General features: G+C 48.4%; 1 protein-coding gene across 1 annotated transcript in view; it reads right to left on the bottom strand.

The window, feature by feature from the left end:
• LOC310783205 (breakpoint cluster region protein) overlaps nucleotides 1-22831 on the bottom strand; it is a 64257-nt gene that overhangs the window by 39722 nt on the left and 1704 nt on the right. Inside the window, exons 2-13 of the mRNA XM_083644006.1 lie at nucleotides 22037-22141; nucleotides 21051-21236; nucleotides 12653-12760; nucleotides 11821-11881; nucleotides 11227-11279; nucleotides 10998-11138; nucleotides 4671-4792; nucleotides 2879-3044; nucleotides 2407-2526; nucleotides 1828-1903; nucleotides 703-807; nucleotides 393-467 (exon numbers count right to left, since the gene is read on the bottom strand). Of these exons, the coding sequence (XP_083500132.1) occupies nucleotides 393-467; nucleotides 703-807; nucleotides 1828-1903; nucleotides 2407-2526; nucleotides 2879-3044; nucleotides 4671-4792; nucleotides 10998-11138; nucleotides 11227-11279; nucleotides 11821-11881; nucleotides 12653-12760; nucleotides 21051-21236; nucleotides 22037-22111 (1288 nt within the window). The 5' untranslated portion in view covers nucleotides 22112-22141. The remainder of the gene's footprint in view (nucleotides 1-392; nucleotides 468-702; nucleotides 808-1827; nucleotides 1904-2406; nucleotides 2527-2878; nucleotides 3045-4670; nucleotides 4793-10997; nucleotides 11139-11226; nucleotides 11280-11820; nucleotides 11882-12652; nucleotides 12761-21050; nucleotides 21237-22036; nucleotides 22142-22831) is intronic.

The following is a 22831-nucleotide window of genomic DNA, read 5'->3' as shown; positions in this document are numbered from 1 at the left end:
GAAAGCCCGCCTCTCCAGTGTCATTCCTCCTCTGTGCACCCCTCAGCTTTCTTACCATCTCAATAAAGAAAGAACCAGCAGAGGAAGTGCACTGGCCAGTGGCCACTGGTTGGGACATGTCCCTGACTACTGGCTGGCTAGCAGTTCTCCTCACTACGACTGGCCACGTTTTGAGAAGACAAAGATTTGACGAGGCTTGTACAAAGTGTCCCCCGACTAATCCCACTTGTCCCCTTGAATCTGCCTGCCGTCCCAGCTGACAAACAGACGCAGTAGAATGGGACTGGAGAGAAACGGAGGAATGCCACCCGCAACCTCTATAAGTATCAAGCCATATTATTTGTGGTCAAAACAGGAAGAACAAGTCTGATATCCAAAAATAAGAGGCTTACTTGAGCTCTGTTTGAGCCCTGATGCAGAGTGGACGATGACATTGAGGAAGCCGTAGAGACCAGGAGATTCATCATCTGTGGAATAAACAGTGGAGGTTTGGTGGGTTGAGATCAGAGAGGCAGGAAACAGGAAGACACAGTAATAGTTCCTTAGAAAATGAATGAGTTGTGCAAGTAAAAAAAAGAAAGAAAAAGAAACATTTAATTTCCCAAATAAATCATAATACTTGGCATCATATGCGCTATAGTTGTTAGACTTGATAAATAGTTGTATTCATGATTGCTACATATGCTGCAGGTTCCACCTCACCTTCCTTATTCATGGTCATTGGAATAGTGTGGACCATCTGAAGCTTCACACAGGAGTTGGTGAGCATCTGCAGCTCCAGAGAGGTCAGAGAGAAGCTTTTGAAACCTGCAGGACAAAATCAAGGCAGAGCAAAGTCACAGGAAAAGTGACAGACGTGTTGTGATAGGCTAACACAGGCACCGTGCTGCGGTGACAGACGTGTTGTGATAGGCTAACACAGGCACCGTGCTGTCACAGGAAAGTGACAGACGTGTTGTGATAGGCTAACACAGGCACCGTGCTGTCACAGGAAAGTGACAGACGTGTTGTGATAGGCTAACACAGGCACCGTGCTGTCACAGGAAAGTGACAGACGTGTTGTGATAGGCTAACACAGGCACCGTGCTGCGGTGACAGACGTGTTGTGATAGGCTAACACAGGCACCGTGCTGCGGTGACAGACGTGTTGTGATAGGCTAACACAGGCACCGTGCTGCGGTGACAGACGTGTTGTGATAGGCTAACACAGGCACCGTGCTGTCACAGGCAAGTGACAGACGTGTTGTGATAGGCTAACACAGGCACCGTGCTGTCACAGGAAAGTGACAGACGTGTTGTGATAGGCTAACACAGGCACCGTGCTGTCACAGGAAAGTGACAGACGTGTTGTGATAGGCTAACACAGGCACCGTGCTGTCACAGGAAAGTGACAGACGTGTTGTGATAGGCTAACACAGGCACCGTGCTGTCACAGGAAAGTGACAGATGTGTTGTGATAGGCTAACACAGGCACCGTGCTGCGGTGACAGACGTGTTGTGATAGGCTAACACAGGCACCGTGCTGTGGTGACAGACGTGTTGTGATAGGCTAACACAGGCACCGTGCTGCGGTGACAGACGTGTTGTGATAGGCTAACACAGGCACCGTGCTGTCACAGAAAAGTGACAGACGTGTTGTGATAGGCTAACACAGGCACCGTGCTGTCACAGGAAAGTGACAGACGTGTTGTGATAGGCTAACACAGGCACCGTGCTGTCACAGGAAAGTGACAGACGTGTTGTGATAGGCTAACACAGGCACCGTGCTGCGGTGACAGACGTGTTGTGATAGGCTAACACAGGCACCGTGCTGCGGAGGAAACTCACACTTCTTCTGCTGCTCGCGAACCATCTCCCTCCACTCGGCACGCTCGTAGTCAGAGGAGATCAGGAATGTGAAACTCTGAGAGAGAGAAAGTAACGTTATACTGCCTTGTAATCACTGCATTTCCTGCCATCACTGAAAACAGTACAGCCCCTGTAGGGGGCAGCAGACACCAAAGTCGTACAACTGCACTTTGCATTGAATACATACTAGTAGGGAATCTGGGTGCAAATCATTGATTGATTGATTCAGACTGATTTGGTTAAAGGTGAAACATGGCAGGAATTAAATCTAGAATTTCCAAACACATTTCATGCCAATAACCACCAAGACACATTAGACCTTGTGCCCAATTCTTGTGAGTAAAATAACAGTGAAAACAAAATGTCGCTCTTTTACTGGACCCAGTTTGGGGGAACCACTCTGCTTATTATCTTAGCAGCGATTGGTTGAGACTGTAAAGACTGAGTTGTGCGTGTATGGAAGGGCCAGGTTAAAAGCCAGTCAGATGTTTGTCAGTTCTCCAGTGTTAAATCTCTTCTCTCTTCCCGTGAGAGTCTGCTCCGGACCTCCTGCCTCACCTTGCCGTTCCTGCTGGCCACTCTGAAGGCCATGTTGGGGGACATGAGGAGCAGCAGAGACTCCTGTTCGGCCAACTTCTTCCTCAGTCGCTCCATCGCCTTGGACCCTTTGGTGGTTCTCTACAAATACACAACAACAGAGTTAATGCGATGCAGGACATGCAGTCTCTAGACCACTGCTTATCCTATGCACTGTACATCTGCTTCTATTGACATTATGCTTCGTCACTCATCCTTAAATTCTTCCTTTTTGTATTTTAGCATCATCTTTGATGTTAGTGCTCATTGCTGTGGTGTTTCAGCCGATGGACTTTGAGTTTCTGTAGGTGGCGCTCTTTTCGTGCAAACTCTCGTTATGCTAACTACCCGGTTCTTCTTCTATTGATTTCAAACAAACGGGAAATGTAAAAAAAAAACATGGCTTCCTGTGCGGCAGAGGATATTATGCACTGTACAGTCTGTCTACAGTCACCTTCTCTCTCTGGATGTCGTTCTTGATCTGAGAGATTCTGATCTTCATGGCGTCTATCTCCTCGTCCTGCAGCAGAGGGATGTGGGTGGACTCGCAGTCCTCGATGGTCTGGAAGGTGAGGTCAGCCAGTGGGATGTACCACTTACAGTCATACTGCTGCCCTTTGCTATTGGCAGACAGACACACAGGTTAACGCAGAGAAACACAGCTATGTGTCTACAGAGACAATATGACACAGCTGCAAGGAAACTTTGGTTGTTGGTTTTTTCTTTGAGTAATTTGCTTTATCAGAGGGGACGTCTCGCTGCTCACAGACTATTTTGGTAAACGGACACTTTCATAATCGTTCCTCGTAAAAGCATTATTCTTTTTGACTACTTACTGTGTTATCCTATAATAAGAATGCAAAGACTCTGTGAGTGAACAGAAATGTTCGGCCACCGCTACGCCATTCTAAAAAGAATCTCGCTGAATCTTTCAGGAAGTGTAAAGAGCACCCCTGCAGGTGACCTAACGGTGCCAGATCTTTTTATTAGGTCGTTAGGGCCAATTAATGACCAAACCTGCCGTGCAATGGCTGCTCAGCCTCCACCGGTCACACAGAGATGCACATCACTCGATACACTGCACGGGTATTCGTTAGTATGCTCTAATTTGTGTTGCTGACAACTTTCATTTTTGGGTGAAGTACTGTTCCTTTAACTCATTGAATGCCATGGACGTCCTTCGACGTCCAATTAAATAGTGACGTAGAATGCCACGGACGTCCTTCGACGTCCAATGCGTTTTTTGACGGTGGGACGTCGATCAAAGCCTTCCGCAGCTCCTGTACAACTATAGAAGCTATTGGAGGTGTATAACCTATTTTACGGACTCATTAGGTGGCGACAGTGCTTGCTCGGTGCAGTCCAGATTAGAGACAGGTCCGAGAAACAGCCTAAAAGCCGTGGATCAAAGACAACCCGATGCATGCTCCCAGAGCCATTTGCTCTGTCGCGGGAGCTGACATTGGCTCCGAACAGGAGTCAATCCGCGCTCACAACTGAGCCCCTCTGTCCCTGTCTGTCTGTCTGTCTGTCTGTCTGTATAGTTTCTCCAACCGATTAGCAGACAGGAAAGCAGCCCCTGACGCCAAACCATTCAGCAATCCGGGTTGGCTCTTCCCTGCTGTGGCGCTGAGAGCCGACAGCAGCACACAAATGCAGCACTCCGAAAATATAATGGTTGCGTGAGGCTGTGTGCAGTGTGGGGAGGAGTTTACGGGGGGAGGGGGGGAGGGGGGTGGTGCCGGGTGGTGCACGCAGGGCATCACACAACAACTACGTCACTACATCAGAAAATATTATCTTCAGACTCAGTGAATGTGCTTGAAATGCTGCATTTCACAAAAGGCGGATTATCTCAGCTAATAATTTGAAAAGCCTGAAAACGCTGAAAACGACCTATCTTCTCCGGCTCATAACTAAAGAACGGAAAATGGTATCAATAAACTTTTTTTTGCTGATGATACAATAGAGCCAGCTCGTTCTTGTGCGTGTTCGGTGTTTACATAGTAATATCACACAATATTCTGTGGGCCTCGAGAAATCACTGAAAACGCTCTGAAAACTCTGGCACTGGGAGCATCCGTTCTCCAAAAGTGGCTGGCACTGAATGAGTTAAGGATATCTGTCAGCCAAGAGTTCATGTTTCTCATTTCGCAGCGGTCGGGGGATTTGAACCGGCGATCTTGTGCTGACGCGCCTGCCTCTCTAACCTGTGAGGGGGGGGGTGGGCGCGGGGCCAGACTCACCCTGCGGCCTGTTTCTTCAGCTTGGTGCACAGCAGCAGGTCGGTGAAGAGGAAGACGTGGCGGAGCTTTCTGGAGCCTTCCACCAGCTCCACCATGAAGCGGTCCCTCAGCAGCTGACGGTTCTGCCCAGAGGGAACACGACATCCCTCCCGTCAGTACGCTCAGAGTATCTTTCAGGGGGGTCTCCAAAACATACTTGGTAAAATTCCTGGAAATCTAATATCTCAGTACAAATAAATATCCAGTGTCATCTTAAGTTATCATATTTTCTTCCTGTTTAAAAAAACATATAGCTGATGCTCAGAAATGCTGACAAACATCCTAAGACAATGATGCCAGTAGCAATCACTTTATAAGATTATGTGTGTTGCTTCTTTCACATCAGTGTCTTATTTTGGAACAAACCACTTCAAAAACACGTCAAATTTCAACATGATTCATGTAATTACAGCCTGCACAGTGCTGCTATCTGATGAATGTGACCAAACCTGATGTCTGTAAACAAAATGCTTGAAAAACACGTAACGATAAATCATTTGTGATGCGACCGAGCGGAACAGCCAGGTGGATCTCCTGGTCTGGACCTGCAGGCTGTACAACAGCAGAGCTCATGCAGAAACAATGCAGTATTCTCAAGCTTCCCCTGGGTTCCACCCTCAGCTGCCGTGTCTCTGCAACTGTAAAGTAAGCGGGTCAGGTCAATGACGAGAGTTGTGCTTCCAGCTCGTTCCAGCCATGTTTTTCGGGAACAGAGCCTAATTTCAGAGCTTCCTCTCAAACCCTCGTCGGGCAGTCCAGCCTGAGGTCAGAGGCGGATGTGATGACATCGGTCTCTTCCTGTGGCAGCGCGCATCTCAAATTCCACCACTGCTGTTTAAGATGACCTTTGACCTCTGCTCTGGGCTGACGCTACCGCCCATGTGAGAACTGAGCACCCCACACTGACCGCACGTTGACAAAAACAAGGAAATCACTGCGGCGCGTTTTTCCATGCTGTTTTTTTCCCCCCCAGTTGGGTTCATTGCGGGTGTGTTAGAAGAAGCACCCAAACAACATGTTTGGTACTGTCCCCATTTCAATGAGAGTTGGCTTACAGCTGCACATTCCTCTCCAACACAAACGGGACCGCAACTGCTCAATATTCCAGTGTGAAAGTGGTGTGATACTGTCCCGTGCGGGGCGGGGCACTGTCCCGTACAGGGCGGGGCGGGGCACTGTCCCGTGCGGGGCGGGGCACTGTCCCGTACAGGGCGGGGCAGTCAGGATTCATGGCATCTGCTTTTGTCACACACTATAATGAGACGTTGAGCGCCAAGGCCCAGTAAAACAAACTTGTGGGTTTATAGGATTATGATAATTACCAGCTGCCGCCGCCGCCGCGCAAACGATCAACAATGTGTGCAAATTGAGTCAAGAGCCGATCCAATCCAGCAACAAACTTGTATTTGAAGTTAATTGCGATGTGTCAACTTGTTATCCGCCTATCTCTGTGGGATTTCAGCCCACTTCCCAGGACAATATGCGGTACAGCGTTCCCAAGAATCCCTCTGTAATTTACTTCTCAGTCTCAGACGCAGTGCTGCAGTCTAGTTTATTGTCGTGGGTACTGGGTATACTGTACATCTCAGCTTTGAGTGAGATATGTTTCCACGCGGGGGCTATGAGGGGCTTCCAGGGGATCGCCATCAAATTAATTGTTGTTATTATTTTGTTATTATTAAATTATTATTTCATTTACAAGACGTTAACACAATTACAGAATATTAGTTTGTTATTTCATTCACAAGACGTTAGCACAATTAAAGAATGTCGAAGAATGACTCTTTTGATCATAGTTTCACTGTTATCTCTCTACCTAGCATAACAAATAGTCGTGTAACTCTGGACAAAATCATCTTCCCCTGCAGTTATCTCCCTGGTATTTGCTTAACAAACTCTCTGAAGTGAAAGTTCTGTCACAAAACTATATTGTTAGGTATCCTTGCACATTGTTAAGTGGGTATACTTAGATCCTGGAGCTTTCCTAGTGGGTATACTGCGTAATACCTGCGTATTACATAGGCCAGCGGTTCTCAAATGGGGGTCCGGGGACCCCCAGGGGTCCTTGAGGGGGTTCCAGGGGGTCCCCAGCCAAAAGGGGGGTAATGTATTCTCGCTATAATTCCATTCATAAGTAACACAATGACTATTTTGGTCATGGATTGTATACACTTTCTGTAATAAAACATCTAACAGCATCAATCTTATTATCATATGGGGGACCGTGGAACAAAATCCTATCAAATGGGGGTCCGTGGTCTAATTTTTGTCAGTTTAGGGGTCCTTCATGTGAGAAAAATTGAGAACCACTGACATAGGCTACACCACTGGTCTGACGGCAGGATGAGTTTCCAGAGAAAACAGGGGAAGTTCCCAAATCAGGTCTTCTGAATCAGAGCTGCGGGACGTGTGGTGGCTCAGGAAAGGTGAGGAAGCGCGGAGTCAAGTTGGCACACGCCCAGGCAGGCAGCGCAGGAGGCTGGACAGACGGGTAGTAGATAAGGTTGCAGGAGGCTGGACAGACGGGTAGTAGAGAAGGCTGCAGGAGGCTGGACAGACGGGTAGTGGAGAAGGTTGCAGGAGGCTGGACAGACGGGTAGTGGAGAAGGCTGCAGGAGGCTGGACAGACGGGTAGTGGAGAAGGCTGCAGGAGGCTGGACAGACGGGTAGTGGAGAAGGTTGCAGGAGGCTGGACAGACGGGTAGTGGAGAAGGTTGCAGGAGGCTGGACAGACGGGTAGTGCAGAAGGCTGCAGGAGGCTGGACAGACGGGTAGTGCAGAAGGCTGCAGGAGGCTGGACAGACGGGTAGTGCAGAAGGTTGCAGGAGGCTGGACAGACGGGTAGTGGAGAAGGTTGCAGGAGGCTGGACAGACGGGTAGTGGAGAAGGCTGCAGGAGGCTGGACAGACGGGTAGTGGAGAAGGCTGCAGGAGGCTGGACAGACGGGTAGTGGAGAAGGCTGCAGGAGGCTGGACAGACGGGTAGTGGAGAAGGCTGCAGGAGGCTGGACAGACGGGTAGTGGAGAAGGCTGCAGGAGGCTGGACAGACGGGTAGTGGAGAAGGCTGCAGGAGGCTGGACAGACGGGTAGTGGAGAAGGTTGCAGGAGGCTGGACAGACGGGTAGTGGAGAAGGCTGCAGGAGGCTGGACAGACGGGTAGTGGAGAAGGCTGCAGGAGGCTGGACAGACGGGTAGTGGAGAAGGCTGCAGGAGGCTGGACAGACGGGTAGTGGAGAAGGCTGCAGGAGGTTGGACAGACGGGTAGTGCAGAAGGCTGCAGGAGGCTGGACAGACGGGTAGTGCAGAAGGCTGCAGGAGGCTGGACAGACGGGTAGTGGAGAAGGCTGCAGGAGGCTGGACAGACGGGTAGTGGAGAAGGCTGCAGGAGGCTGGACAGACGGGTAGTGGAGAAGGCTGCAGGAGGCAGGACAGACGGGTAGTGGAGAAGGCTGCAGGAGGCTGGACAGACGGGTAGTGGAGAAGGCTGCAGGAGGCTGGACAGACGGGTAGTGGAGAAGGCTGCAGGAGGCTGGACAGAGAGGTAGTGGAGAAGGCTGCAGGAGGCTGGACAGACGGGTAGTGGAGAAGGCTGCAGGAGGCTGGACAGACGGGTAGTGGAGAAGGTTGCAGGAGGCTGGACAGACGGGTAGTAGAGAAGGTTGCAGGAGGCTGGACAGACGGGTAGTGGAGAAGGCTGCTCGCAGGTCATTTCGGGGAAGCGGAGCTGAGGGAAGGATGGGTGTGAGCGGGGAGAGAGGCGACCGGCTTTCCTGGTTTGACCCTTGGCTTGTTGGTTGGCAGCGCTCTGTCACAGGCTTCCTCTAACGCTGCGTTTCCTCCACGAGCAGAGGCCAGACAGGCCCAGATGACTCAGCCACAGCACTGACTCACACAGCAGCTTTTATTAGGGCCTGCAGACGCCCTGCGCTCACAGCTTTTACTGTCACTACGCCACAATTAACCCCCAACCCCCAGCGCCAAGAGAGAATGACATAACACAGTTCACTTGTTCCACTTGTTCCATTACAAAATATTGTATATTTATATACAGTCTTAAAGTGCAACCTACTGGTGGACTTCTTATTTAGGAGGAAAAACTCAGCTCTCCAAAACTCAGCCTGTGAAATAAAAGCATGTTGTGCCAGAGAGCTAACGGAGCACAAAAGATGGCCGGCAGTATAAAAGGCCATAGGAGCGGGGCTGGGGGGTGAATGCGGCAGTGGCACGCACAGTGTCCGTGGCAATGCGACTGCCTGTCAAACCGCTGGATTTGTCCTTGGCAAGGGGAACAAGTGCTCCACAGAGGGAACAAGCTGTACTTCCTCCTAAAGTGCCCTTCTCCTCTGCTGTGTCCAGAATAACAACAAGCTACATTCAGTCTGAAACGAAACACTGTCAACTTTTTGGAAAATTAAAATCACACCCAGAATCCAAAATTAACTTTTTGTCTCACCTAGTATGGGCTGGTGAACAAACAAAAATATTATCTGCCGATTACCTGCTGGTAATAATTTTTTACCAGCCTAAATAATGAATGTGCATTTTTCCTAGAGATAAAGTTGCCCTACCCACTTCCTATGATATTTCATGTACAGAATCAGGTACTGTGACTGTGTGCTCATCTCAAACTTGCTCACTCACTTGTATAGTGGCTCATGTTTGTAATTCACCAACAGAATCAAAATGACACAAACACTTTTTGAAGTGTAGTTTGAAAACAGGCAAAGACCAAAGACTGCATGTAATCAAGGCATTCAGATATTACAGTCTCAAAAATGTCCCAGGCCAGTGTGGCAAGGGATCCTTATTGATTTATCTGCCACAAATGTGACCTGCATTTGTAACTTGGAGAGTGTTCATTCCAAACCATAAGAACATCCTAACTTATTTTGAAGAAGTGAATCTATCGTCTTCAGGTCATGGTCAGGTCATCGTCCTTCGGATGACACGTTAAACCGAGGTCCTGACTCTCTGTGGTCATTAAAGATCCCACCGGCACCCTTCACAAGAGTAGGGGTGTAACCCCGGTGCCCTGGGGGGTGTAACCCCAGTGCCCTGGAGGGTGTAACCCTGGTGCCCTGGAGGGTGTAACCCGGTGACCTGGAGGGTGTAACCCAGGGCCCCGGTGCCCTGGGGGACGTAACCCCGGTGCCCTGGGGGGTGTAACCCCGGTGCCCTGGGGGGCGTAACCCCGGTGCCCTGGAGGGTGTAACCCCGGTGCCCTGGGGGGTGTAACCCCAGTGCCCTGGGGGGTGTAACCCCGGTGCCCTGGGGGGTGTAACCCCAGTGCCCTGGGAGGTGTAACCCCGGTGCCCTGGGGGGTGTAACCCCGGTGCCCTGGAGGGTGTAACCATGGTGCCCTGGGGGGCATAACCCCGGTGCCCCGGGGGGTGTAACCCCGGTGCCCTGGAGGGTGTAACCCCGGTGCCCTGGGGGGTGTAACCCCGGTGCCCTGGAGGGTGTAACCATGGTGCCCTGGGGGGCGTAACCCCGGTGCTCTGGGGGGTGTAACCCCGGTGCCCTGGAGGGTGTAACCCCGGTGCCCTGGAGGGTGTAACCCCGGTGCCCTGGGGGGTGTAACCCCGGTGCCCTGGAGGGTGTAACCCCCGGTGCCCTGGGGGGTGTAACCCCGGTGCCCTGGAGGGTGTAACCCCGGTGCCCTGGAGGGTGTAACCCCGGTGCCCTGGGGGGTGTAACCCCGGTGCCCTGGGAGGTGTAACCCTGTGCCCTGGGGGGTGTAACCCCCGGTGTCCTGGAGGGTGTAACCCCGGTGCCCTGGGGGGTGTAACCCCGGTGCCCTGGAGGGTGTAACCCCGGTACCCTGGGGGGTGTAACCCCGGTGCCCTGGGGGGTGTAACCCCGGTACCCTGGGGGGTGTAACCCCGGTGCCCTGGGGGGTGTAACCCCGGTGCCCTGGGAGGTGTAACCCTGTGCCCTGGGAGGTGTAACCCCGGTGTCCTGGCTAAATTCCCACACAGGCCTTAACTTCCATCATGGCCACCTAATCATCCTTAGTTACTTAATTGGCACATTCAGTCCTCAACTCTCCACCGTGATGCTGATGTGTGGTGAGCGTTCTGGCGCAAACTGGCTGCCGTGCATCACCCAGGTGGGTGCTACACATCGGTGGTGGATGAGTTGAGTTCCCTCCCCTGATATGTGAAGTGCTTTGAGTGTCTAGAAAGGCGCTATATAAATCCAATCAATTAATTATTAATTATTATTATGAGGCCATTCTGAGAGATTCCAAATCTGAGGAGATGCGGAGCCACAGCGTGCCGTACTGACCTCTCCCTTCTTAACGGTCATGGACTGTCTGCGCGGCGTGATCTCTTCGTTGATACTGGACAAGAAGTTCTGGGAGATACGCAGGGCGTCCTGCAACAGCGGGTGGTCTGGGTGGCTGGAGGGGGTGTGCTTCAACAGGTCCTGTAGAGACAATGACCAAATCAATCCCAGGCCCCGACAAGAACGTCTCTTTCATCATCATGATGAGATGAGGCCAGGCTTCACTTACGTGCAGAACGAGCGTGCTGCGCGTCACTCTGTCCACGGGTTTGTACAGAAGAGCTGTGGAGGAGGAAGAGTGGCAGGATTTCAGTTCAACTAGTCTCCGCTCCCAGACGACTGGAGATCTCCGCCTACCAATCATCTGGGAACTTCTTGTCAAAAATTAGAACGACCGCTAAAACACATATGGTATTTCTTTTTTCTTTTCTGTTTTTGTATAGGGATGATGCAAATTTTAACATAGTTCCAATACAAAGCATGAAACTGATGTGCTGCACAGAGACTTCATAGCTATTGCTAATTTTCAACTCTTGTCCCTAGTCAAATTCCTTACCAGAGATGATGTTCTCGATGCTCTCCGCTAATAAGTAGGGCCTAAAGACTTAGGCTTGGTTCAGCGATGCATTTTTTAAACTCTCAAATTCTTTCCACCGAGTTTTAACAAGGAAAGCTGGGAGAAAGTTCTCAGTCTCTAGTTGAGCTAAGTGGATAGAGAGACTGAGGACTGAGTCTATAGTTCAGCAGGCCTAGTCGCAGCACAGCAGCTACTTATAGCAATATCGATGTGGAGGAAATAGCATTCATTTCACACAGCACTTACTTTCCAGTGAATATTTCGCAGACGGGTCTTTGGAGTCCTTGCTGCTTTTGACCTTGAGATTCTAGCGGGGCGTAGCAGGAAGATCATGAAAGGCGGATTGGAAAGAAAAGAGAAATAATCTCGTTAATCTCAGAGCAATTACCAAGCAGAGCCATTAAAACAATCAAACGGGGGCGTAAAGAGCGACTCAGCGAAAGACGTGCAGTGTGAGGAGAGCTGAAACTGCCCCGTCATCGCTCGCCCGCAGCAGCTGCACAACATCAAACACCGTCTCACGTCCTGCTGTGTGTGTGTGTGTGTGTGTGTGTGTGTGTGTGTGTGTGTGTGTGTGTGTGGCCATAATAATCATAATCACGATTATATTGACCGATAATGAGATCACGATTATTTACCTCATTGACTTTGACTACTCATTGACTTTGGCAACATCATACATTTATTTAACTTGGGAAGGGGGGGGGGGGGGGGGGGGGGGGGGGGGGGCGATACCGGACGTCTTTGAACTTTAATTATAATTTAAGGAAAAAGACAAAGAAATAAAATCAAAGTATTATTGTTTTTAGATAGGCTAACTAAAATAAATAATATATTAAAAATAATAATTATTTTATCTCGATGATCTTGTTTTCATAATTGTGGGAATCCAAAATTGTAATTGAGATTAAAATCCGATTAATTGAGCAGCCCTATGACCTACCTCAGATATCTCTGCTGTGTGTGTGTGTGTGTGTGTGTGTGTGTGTGTGTGTGTGTGTGTGTGTGTGTGCGTGTGTGTGTGTGTGTGTGTGTGTGTGTGTGTGTGTGTGTGTGTGTGTGTGTCGTGATGACATACCTCGCATATCTCTGCAAAGTGGATGTTGGCATGGCAGCTCTTGTCCGCCGTCTCCACGGCAGCCTTGTAGTTATCCACAAAGGCGCGGTACACTCCCAGCTGGCTGGCCTACAGGCAGGAGGGCAGATGAGAATAGATTCAGTGCATGTCCCCTCCTGTCATGTCCTCTGGCTGGGTACGTGCTGATGCCACTGTGTGCTCAGCTCAAGCATGATTTGGCATGAGGTAACATACAGTAATAGGGTTACACCAAGGGGTGCCCATGGAGTAGATTCCCATGCAGTAGATTCCCTGCCTAGCAACATGAGGGTCGCAGGTTTGAACTCCCGGGTTACCTCCGGCGTGGTCGGACGTCCATACAGGCACAATTGGCCGTGTCTGCGGGTGGGGAAGCCGGATTAAGGGTATGTGTCCTGGTTGCTGCACTAGCGCCTCCTCTATCTGGTCGGTCAGGGCGTCTGTTTGGGGAGGAGGGGAACAGGGGGAATAGCGTGATCCCCCCCCCCCCTCCCGTGCGCTACATCCTGCCGGTGAAACTCCTCGCTGTCAGGTGAGAAGAAGTGGGTCTACAACTCTCCCCAGAGTCTACAACTCTCCCCAGAGTCTACAGCTCTCCTCTCCCCAGAGTCTACAACTAGAGTCTACAACTCTCCCCAGAGTCTACAACTAGAGTCTACAGCTCTCCCCAGAGTCTACAGCTCTCCCCAGAGTCTACAACTAGAGTCTACAACTCTCCCCAGAGTCTACAGCTCTCCCCAGAGTCTACAGCTCTCCTCTCCCCAGAGTCTACAACTCTCCCCAGAGTCTACAGCTCTCCTCTCCCCAGAGTCTACAACTCTCCCCAGAGTCTACAGCTCTCCCCAGAGTCTACAGCTCTCCCCAGAGTCTACAACTCTCCCCAGAGTCTACAACTCTCCCCAGAGTCTACAACTAGAGTCTACAACTCTCCCCAGAGTCTACAACTAGAGTCTACAGCTCTCCCCAGAGTCTACAACTAGAGTCTACAACTCTCCCCAGAGTCTACAGCTCTCCCCAGAGTCTACAGCTCTCCTCTCCCCAGAGTCTACAACTCTCCCCAGAGTCTACAGCTCTCCTCTCCCCAGAGTCTACAACTCTCCCCAGAGTCTACAGCTCTCCCCAGAGTCTACAGCTCTCCTCTCCCCAGAGTCTACAACTCTCCCCAGAGTCTACAGCTCTCCTCTCCCCAGAGTCTACAACTCTCCCCAGAGTCTACAGCTCTCCCCAGAGTCTACAACTCTCCCCAGAGTCTACAGCTCTCCTCTCCCCAGAGTCTACAACTCTCCCCAGAGTCTACAACTCTCCCCAGAGTCTACAGCTCTCCTCTCCCCAGAGTCTACAACTCTCCCCAGAGTCTACAGCTCTCCCCAGAGTCTACAGCTCTCCCCAGAGTCTACAACTCTCCCCAGAGTCTACAACTCTCCCCAGAGTCTACAGCTCTCCCCAGAGTCTACAACTCTCCCCAGAGTCTACAACTCTCCCCAGAGTCTACAGCTCTCTCCAGAGTCTACAACTCTCCCCAGAGTCTACAGCTCTCTCCAGAGTCTACAGCTCTCCCCAGAGTCTACAGCTCTCCCCAGAGTCTACAACTCTCCCCAGAGTCTACAGCTCTCCCCAGAGTCTACAGCTCTCCCCAGAGTCTACAACTCTCCCCAGAGTCTACAGCTCTCTCCAGAGTCTACAACTCTCCCCAGAGTCTACAGCTCTCCCCAGAGACTACAACTCTCCCCAGAGTCTACAGCTCTCCCGAAGATCGACAGAGGGGGTGGAGCAACGACCAGGACAGCAGGGAGAATTAGCCAGAGCCGTTTATATAGAAGAGTCGCGACATCTCCCTTCCCCCCAATAGACTGAAAAAACTTGATTAAAAAAAGGATTACACAATGAATGGACCCCCATTCAGGTTTATACAACACAATGTTTATGTGTTTGTTTGTGTGTGAGGCAAATGTATGCTCACATGCCTTTATATATCTGTGTGTGTGTGTGTGTGTGTGTGTGTGTGCGTGCGTGCGTGTGTGTGCGTGCGTGCGTGTGTGTGTGTGTGCGTGTGCATGCGTGCATGTGTGTGTGTGTGTGTATGTGTGTGTGCGCGTGTGCGTGCGTGCGTGTATGCGTGTGCGTGCGTGTGTGTGTGCATGCGTGCGTTTCATCTTTTCCCTCACAAGAGTGAAACAGTGAGGTAGCTTTTACAGTCAGCAGCCTCCTATAGAGCGTTTTGTTGGCTTCCCTGCCTGTCATGTGGTAAAGCAAGGCTTTTATCTGAGCAGGACATGACTCCAGGCTGTCTGCTCACACATCCACTGAACATTAGCAACAGGCGCACACACACACACACGCACGCACGCACACACACACACACACACACACTCTTTTAGCCGGGAAATCTCCCCTTTCTAACCAGCATTAATGATCAAGGCAACGATATTGAAGCTGTGCTATAATTAAGTCCATTTCTCAAAGTGACTGACTCGACTAATCCTGTCTTCTTTGAACAAAAAGCAGCATCTTATTTGATGCAAAAAAGGTTCAGCCGCTGAACAAAGGGAGAGAGCTATCATTAGCTTTGAAAGTGGATGATTTGACTTTGATGTTGTTTACTTCACCAACGGTCCACTGTATTTGATGTCTGGTGAGGTCTAGGTTAAGGGTCCACTGTATTTGATGTTTGGTGAGGTCTAGGTTAAGGGTCCACTGTATTTGATGTCTGGTGAGGTCTAGGTTAAGGGTCCACTGTATTTTGATGTTTGGTGAGGTCTAGGTTAAGGGTCCACTGTATTTTGATGTTTGGTGAGGTCTAGGTTAAGGGTCCACTGTCTTTGATGTTTGGTGAGGTCTAGGTTAAGGGTCCACTGTCTTTGATGTTTGGTGAGGTCTAGGTTAAGGGTCCACTGTATTTGATGTTTGGTGAGGTCTAGGTTAAGGGTCCACTGTATTTGATGTTTGGTGAGGTCTAGGTTAAGGGTCCACTGTATTTGATGTTTGGTGAGGTCTAGGTTAAGGGTCCACTGTATTTGATGTTTGGTGAGGTCTAGGTTAAGGGTCCACTGTATTTGATGTTTGGTGAGGTCTAGGTTAATGTTGTAATGTTTCACTGTATTTGATGTTAGGTGAGGTCTAGGTTAAGGGTCCACTGTATTTGATGTTTGGTGAGGTCTAGGTTAAGGGTCCACTGTATTTGATGTTTGGTTAGGTCTAGGTTAAGGGTCCACTGTATTTGATGTTTGGTGAGGTCTAGGTTAAGGGTCCACTGTATTTGATGTTTGGTGAGGTCTAGGTTAATGTTGTAATGTTTCACTGTATTTGATGTTAGGTGAGGTCTAGGTTAAGGGTCCACTGTATTTGATGTTTGGTGAGGTCTAGGTTAATGTTCCACTGTATTTGATGTTTGGTGAGGTCTAGGTTAAGGGTCCACTGTATTTGATGTTTGGTGAGGTCTAGGTTAAGGGTCCACTGTATTTGATGTTTGGTGAGGTCTAGGTTAAGGGTCCACTGTATTTGATGTTTGGTGAGGTCTAGGTTAATGTTGTAATGTTTCACTGTATTTGATGTTAGGTGAGGTCTAGGTTAAGGGTAGGGCTGGCACGGATCACGGATAATCCGTGACCCGTACGGATCAGCCCCCACGGTTCGGAACGCGGTTCGGAACGTCAATGGTCCGCGGAACCCCCCCCCCCCCCCCCCTTTCGTTTCATTTAACGTTTAACGTTAGTCTATGCGAACGCCCAGCGCAGCCAGACACAGACAGGCATAATCATGGCAAGCACAAGTGAGCTTCCTCATCCCTTGTCGCTGCTGTAAAGTATGTCTGAAGGCTGTGGCTAGTGGCTACTAAAGTAAAGACAGCGTCACACAAACTTATTTCAACACCTCTGAAAAAGCACAGGAATGCGATCAGCGTGTTGCGGGCTGCACAAGATATTAACGAGAGCCACAACACACACACACACACACACACACACACACACGCACACATGTTTCACAAACACATTATCACCGGACGGTGAAATGTTGCCTTAGGACACATAACAACAAAACAACACGTGGGGCCACTGAGTAGCTTAACGTAGCATCAACGTTATATTTCCAGACTGACCTGCGGTCTGGTCTGTAGGTCTGTACCCGTGTCATGTGACTGATGCAAGCAACAGCCACGAAGTTAGGCATAGCAGTGCCACCTAAAACAGGAAGTTGGGTCGTTCTGCCTTCAGAGTAAAAGCATACATTGTGTCACTTATCAGAAAAAAATATTTTTTGAGCTGTGCAGGGCAACAAATGTTTAGAGAATTATAAAAGTATTAAAAAAATCTAATCGAAAATCTAATTTTGAGAGAAAAAATCTGATATATATATTTTTTTGCTGATCCGAAAAATCCGTGATCCGTGGCTCAAAATCCGTCACGCGATCCGATCCGTGGGTTTTCTGATCCGTGCCAGCCCTAGTTAAGGGTCCACTGTATTTGATGTTTGGTGAGGTCTAGGTTAAGGGTCCACTGTCTTTGATGTTTGGTGAGGTCTAGGTTAATGTTGTAATGTTTCACTGTATTTGATGTTAGGTGAGGTCTAGGTTAAGGGTCCACTGTATTTGATGTTTGGTGAGGTCTAGGTTAAGGGTCCACTGTATTTGATGTCTGGTGAGGTCTAGGTTAAGGGTCCACTGTATTTGATGTTTGGTGAGGTCTAGGTTAAGGGTCCACTGTATTTGATGTCTGGTGAGGTCTAGGTTAAGGGTCCACTGTATTTTGATGTTTGGTGAGGTCTAGGTTAAGGGTCCACTGTATTTTGATGTTTGGTGAGGTCTAGGTTAAGGGTCCACTGTCTTTGATGTTTGGTGAGGTCTAGGTTAAGGGTCCACTGTCTTTGATGTTTGGTGAGGTCTAGGTTAAGGGTCCACTGTATTTGATGTTTGGTGAGGTCTAGGTTAAGGGTCCACTGTATTTGATGTTTGGTGAGGTCTAGGTTAAGGGTCCACTGTATTTGATGTTTGGTGAGGTCTAGGTTAAGGGTCCACTGTATTTGATGTTTGGTGAGGTCTAGGTTAAGGGTCCACTGTATTTGATGTTTGGTGAGGTCTAGGTTAATGTTGTAATGTTTCACTGTATTTGATGTTAGGTGAGGTCTAGGTTAAGGGTCCACTGTATTTGATGTTTGGTGAGGTCTAGGTTAAGGGTCCACTGTATTTGATGTTTGGTTAGGTCTAGGTTAAGGGTCCACTGTATTTGATGTTTGGTGAGGTCTAGGTTAAGGGTCCACTGTATTTGATGTTTGGTGAGGTCTAGGTTAATGTTGTAATGTTTCACTGTATTTGATGTTAGGTGAGGTCTAGGTTAAGGGTCCACTGTATTTGATGTTTGGTGAGGTCTAGGTTAATGTTCCACTGTATTTGATGTTTGGTGAGGTCTAGGTTAAGGGTCCACTGTATTTGATGTTTGGTGAGGTCTAGGTTAAGGGTCCACTGTATTTGATGTTTGGTGAGGTCTAGGTTAAGGGTCCACTGTATTTGATGTTTGGTGAGGTCTAGGTTAATGTTGTAATGTTTCACTGTATTTGATGTTAGGTGAGGTCTAGGTTAAGGGTAGGGCTGGCACGGATCACGGATAATCCGTGACCCGTACGGATCAGCCCCCACGGTTCGGAACGCGGTTCGGAACGTCAATGGTCCGCGGAACCCCCCCCCCCCCCCCTTTCGTTTCATTTAACGTTTAACGTTAGTCTATGCGAACGCCCAGCGCAGCCAGACACAGACAGGCATAATCATGGCAAGCACAAGTGAGCTTCCTCATCCCTTGTCGCTGCTGTAAAGTATGTCTGAAGGCTGTGGCTAGTGGCTACTAAAGTAAAGACAGCGTCACACAAACTTATTTCAACACCTCTGAAAAAGCACAGGAATGCGATCAGCGTGTTGCGGGCTGCACAAGATATTAACGAGAGCCACAACACACACACACACACACACACACACACACACGCACACATGTTTCACAAACACATTATCACCGGACGGTGAAATGTTGCCTTAGGACACATAACAACAAAACAACACGTGGGGCCACTGAGTAGCTTAACGTAGCATCAACGTTATATTTCCAGACTGACCTGCGGTCTGGTCTGTAGGTCTGTACCCGTGTCATGTGACTGATGCAAGCAACAGCCACGAAGTTAGGCATAGCAGTGCCACCTAAAACAGGAAGTTGGGTCGTTCTGCCTTCAGAGTAAAAGCATACATTGTGTCACTTATCAGAAAAAAATATTTTTTGAGCTGTGCAGGGCAACAAATGTTTAGAGAATTATAAAAGTATTAAAAAAATCTAATCGAAAATCTAATTTTGAGAGAAAAAATCTGATATATATATTTTTTTGCTGATCCGAAAAATCCGTGATCCGTGGCTCAAAATCCGTCACGCGATCCGATCCGTGGGTTTTCTGATCCGTGCCAGCCCTAGTTAAGGGTCCACTGTATTTGATGTTTGGTGAGGTCTAGGTTAAGGGTCCACTGTCTTTGATGTTTGGTGAGGTCTAGGTTAATGTTGTAATGTTTCACTGTATTTGATGTTAGGTGAGGTCTAGGTTAAGGGTCCACTGTATTTGATGTTTGGTGAGGTCTAGGTTAAGGGTCCACTGTATTTGATGTTTGGTGAGGTCTAGGTTAAGGGTCCACTGTATTTGATGTTTGGTGAGGTCTAGGTTAATGTTGTAATGTTTCACTGTATTTGATGTTTGGTGAGGTCTAGGTTAAGGGTCCACTGTATTTGATGTTAGGTGAGGTCTAGGTTAAAGGATGGGTTTTCCGTGGGGAATATGAATATATATTAAATCTCACGCCCCTAAGGTTTTCGAATCCGTTGAAATTTTTGAAATTGGAGGTTTACTCACAGAGATATCAACCGAAATCCACTCTGTGTGTGGGGGGGGGTGGTGGGGGGGGAGGTGCGGGTGCGGGGACTCGAAATACTACATTTCCCACAATGCACTGGGCTCGCGTGGCCTTCGTTTTTATGCCCACCCCTCAGGCATTTGGCTGATATCAAACTCCAGTAGGTGGCGGTAATGCACATATATGTTTGCCAACCGCCATAAAACTCAAAGAAGAAGAAGAAGAAGGCTTCGACAATGAAATATACAAAGAACAAGAAATAAATCGAAAATAAAATTGCCTCCAAATTGCACCAAATGTAAACGGTAGTATATATTTCGGGAGATGTCTTCATAAAAATTTTTTCATGCATTTTAAGGCATTTTCGTAGGAGTTACGCGCATCTGATGTTGTAACTATTTTCTGTAAAAATGTGTAAAAACGGGTACATTGCTCAGCGTTGATTTCGTTACTTCAACCCACCTACTACTAGATGTAAAATTTGACGAGCTTTCCAATGCCGCCAGTCCCGTGTCGATTAGTGCTTCCGTTCCCGAGATAATGGTCTCTTTGCAAGGAACTATGGGAAGCTAATATTAGCTACAGCAGGCTAGGCGGTTGGAAAGATGGCTGCGTTTTTGTTTTGGTCAAGGCCTCTGAAGGGGCGTGGAGGACCTCTAGAGGCGGGACCATGGCCAACAACAGTTGTAGTTCATAGGTGCACGAGTTCCGCAAGGCGGACTTAGGCCAGATGACGCGAAACGCGTCGGCTGGCCCAAAAAATATGTGAGAGATGCTTGATATCTCTGGCAGTGAATATCCAATTTCAAAAATTTCAACGGATTCGAAAACCTTAGGGGCGTGAGATTTAATATATATTCATATTCCCCACGGAAAACCCATCCTTTAAGGGTCCACTGTATTTGATGTTTGGTGAGGTCTAGGTTAAGGGTCCACTGTATTTGATGTTTGGTTAGGTCTAGGTTTTGTATTTTTGCAAAGTTGAAGTGAAATCACCTTAAGGGAAAAAATCATTTTTTAAAGTCACTTGATTAATATGGAACATTTGATCGGAAGAACAAACAGAAAAGCAGCAGTCACGAGTCAAACACATCTTATTTATCCAGGGCAAACAGACGTACGTGTTTCACCCTGGAGCCACGGCTTCAAGGTGAAACACGAACAATAGTTTGACTTGTGAGAGCTGCTTTTCTGTTTGTTCTTTTCATTGCGCACACACCACAGTGTTTAGACTTAGAGCTGTGCTCGCTCAACCTGACGCTACATTTGGTCCAAAACCATCAGGCCATTTCGAGCGTCAACACTACCCACCGATGTTTTGCACGTTGGTGGCCCGTTTGCAGTGGGACCAGTGTGTCAGTTGACCATACTTGACCTCAGAATTTAATTTGGGCAAATCAAGCTATCTATGGCATCTCCGCTGGGGGGAGACGGGGCGCTCTTTGATGAGACGGTGGTGAGCTCTAATATCAAACTTTCACAAGTGGGAAACATCCACAAGCTCACCAGTTTGTGGAAGAGATGGCCCACACACTGCTGCTGGCTCCACGCCTGGACTCTGGGTAGCAGGGCGTCGTAGAAGTCCTTGTGGATCTCATGAAGCTCTGGCACCTTGAAGAAGATGGTCTCTATCTGCTGGAGGCTCAGCATGGGCTGGGAGGTGGTGGCAGCTGCCCTCAGAGGCTTCATGGGCTGGGCAATAAAAACACTTATTCAACATGGAGTGTGACAAATATCCATCTCAAGTCATTTTGATCTTATGTTTAATCTTGACATCACTGTTTTCCTCTTCTACAAGCGGGGTGACAGTCAGTCACAATACCACTTGTTTTCTGTGCACTTTCAACTTTCTTTCTTTTTTAGCATTTTTCTATTAAAGGAACACTCTGTCCATTTTCAACCAGCTTTGTATCATTAGAACATCAGTAGTATATCAGAAAACTGTAAACGGTTTTGAAGTCTGTCATTTAATTTGACAGTTATTGAGCGTTAAAGTGTGGACCAGTGACATCACTGGTCCACACTAACTCAAATTAATAACTCATTATCTCAAATCAACTCTCAATAACTGTCAAACTATTCATCATTCATCTAGTTTGACAGTTATTGAGAGTTGATTTGAGTTAATAGAGTTATTAATTTGAGTTAGTGTGGACCAGTGCTGTCACTGGTCCACACTTTAACGCTCAATAACTGTCAAATTAAATGACAGACTTCAAAACCGTTTACAGTTTTCTGATATACTACTGATGTTCTAATGATACAAAGCTGGTTGAAAATGGACAGAGTGTTCCTTTAACTGATGCCATTGATAACGCCACAAGTACAATCATTAACAAGTTCTAAACAACAGAAGGGGAAAAAAGTGAAAAGTTTGGCTGTACACCTGCATCTACAAAGAACTGTTGTGCGACCAACTTAGCTATTGTGTGTGTGTGTGTGTGTGTGTGTGTGTGTGTGTGTGTGTGAGAGAGTGAGTGAGTGATACTCACTATTAAAAGGGCCTCCAGGTGGCTGAGGTAGGTCTCCTCACTGGCCAGGATTCCTGACAGAACCCACTTCCTCATCTCCAGGCCCTTCTCCTGATCCAGCTCCACCTGGGAGGAGGAGGGGTTACATGTGCGTGAGAGAGAAGGCCCTTGGGGGACATAATACTTTGTTACAGTAACTAAGTATTTTTGAGAGTTATCTGTACTTTACGCGAGTATTTAGAATTGTGCAAGTGTGAAACCTTTCTTAGCCTGGGGCTAACAGCTCTCTTAGTCCTAGGCTAGTCAAGTTGCCGGAAATTACTCTCTCTCTCGTCTCTCCCCACATTATCCTCTGTAGTGAAACAAACTGGAGGGATACAGCGAATCACTTTGTAACACAGACAGAACTTTTTAAACATTGAAAATGAGCAATGTTATAAATCATTAGATTTTTGAGGGGAGGGGAGGGGAGGAGAGGAGAGGGGAGGGGAGGGGAGGAGAGGAGAGGGGAGGAGAGGAGAGGGGAGGGGAGGGGAGGGGAGGAGAGGGGAGGGGAGGGGACCTGTACTTCTTTTTAACCTTTGTTTACCCACAGAATATTTGCTGAGCATGCAACACCTGGCTCCATGCTGTTATGAGCACTCCCATCTGGGACCCGCCTACTATAGTGTCTTTTATTGTCTCACACTGGACACCTCAGAGTGTCTTTTATTGTCTAACACTGGACACCTCAGAGTGTCTTTTACTGTCTCACACTGGACACCTCAGAGTGTCTTTTATTGTCTAACACTGGACACCTCAGAGTGTCTTTTACTG

This window comes from Poromitra crassiceps (assembly GCF_964638095.1).
Source record: "Poromitra crassiceps genome assembly, chromosome: 10".
Classification (NCBI taxonomy): Eukaryota; Metazoa; Chordata; class Actinopteri; order Beryciformes; family Melamphaidae; genus Poromitra; species Poromitra crassiceps.
The sequence above is the reverse complement of the archived record's forward strand: the minus strand, read 5'-3'. Positions and strand labels throughout refer to the sequence as shown.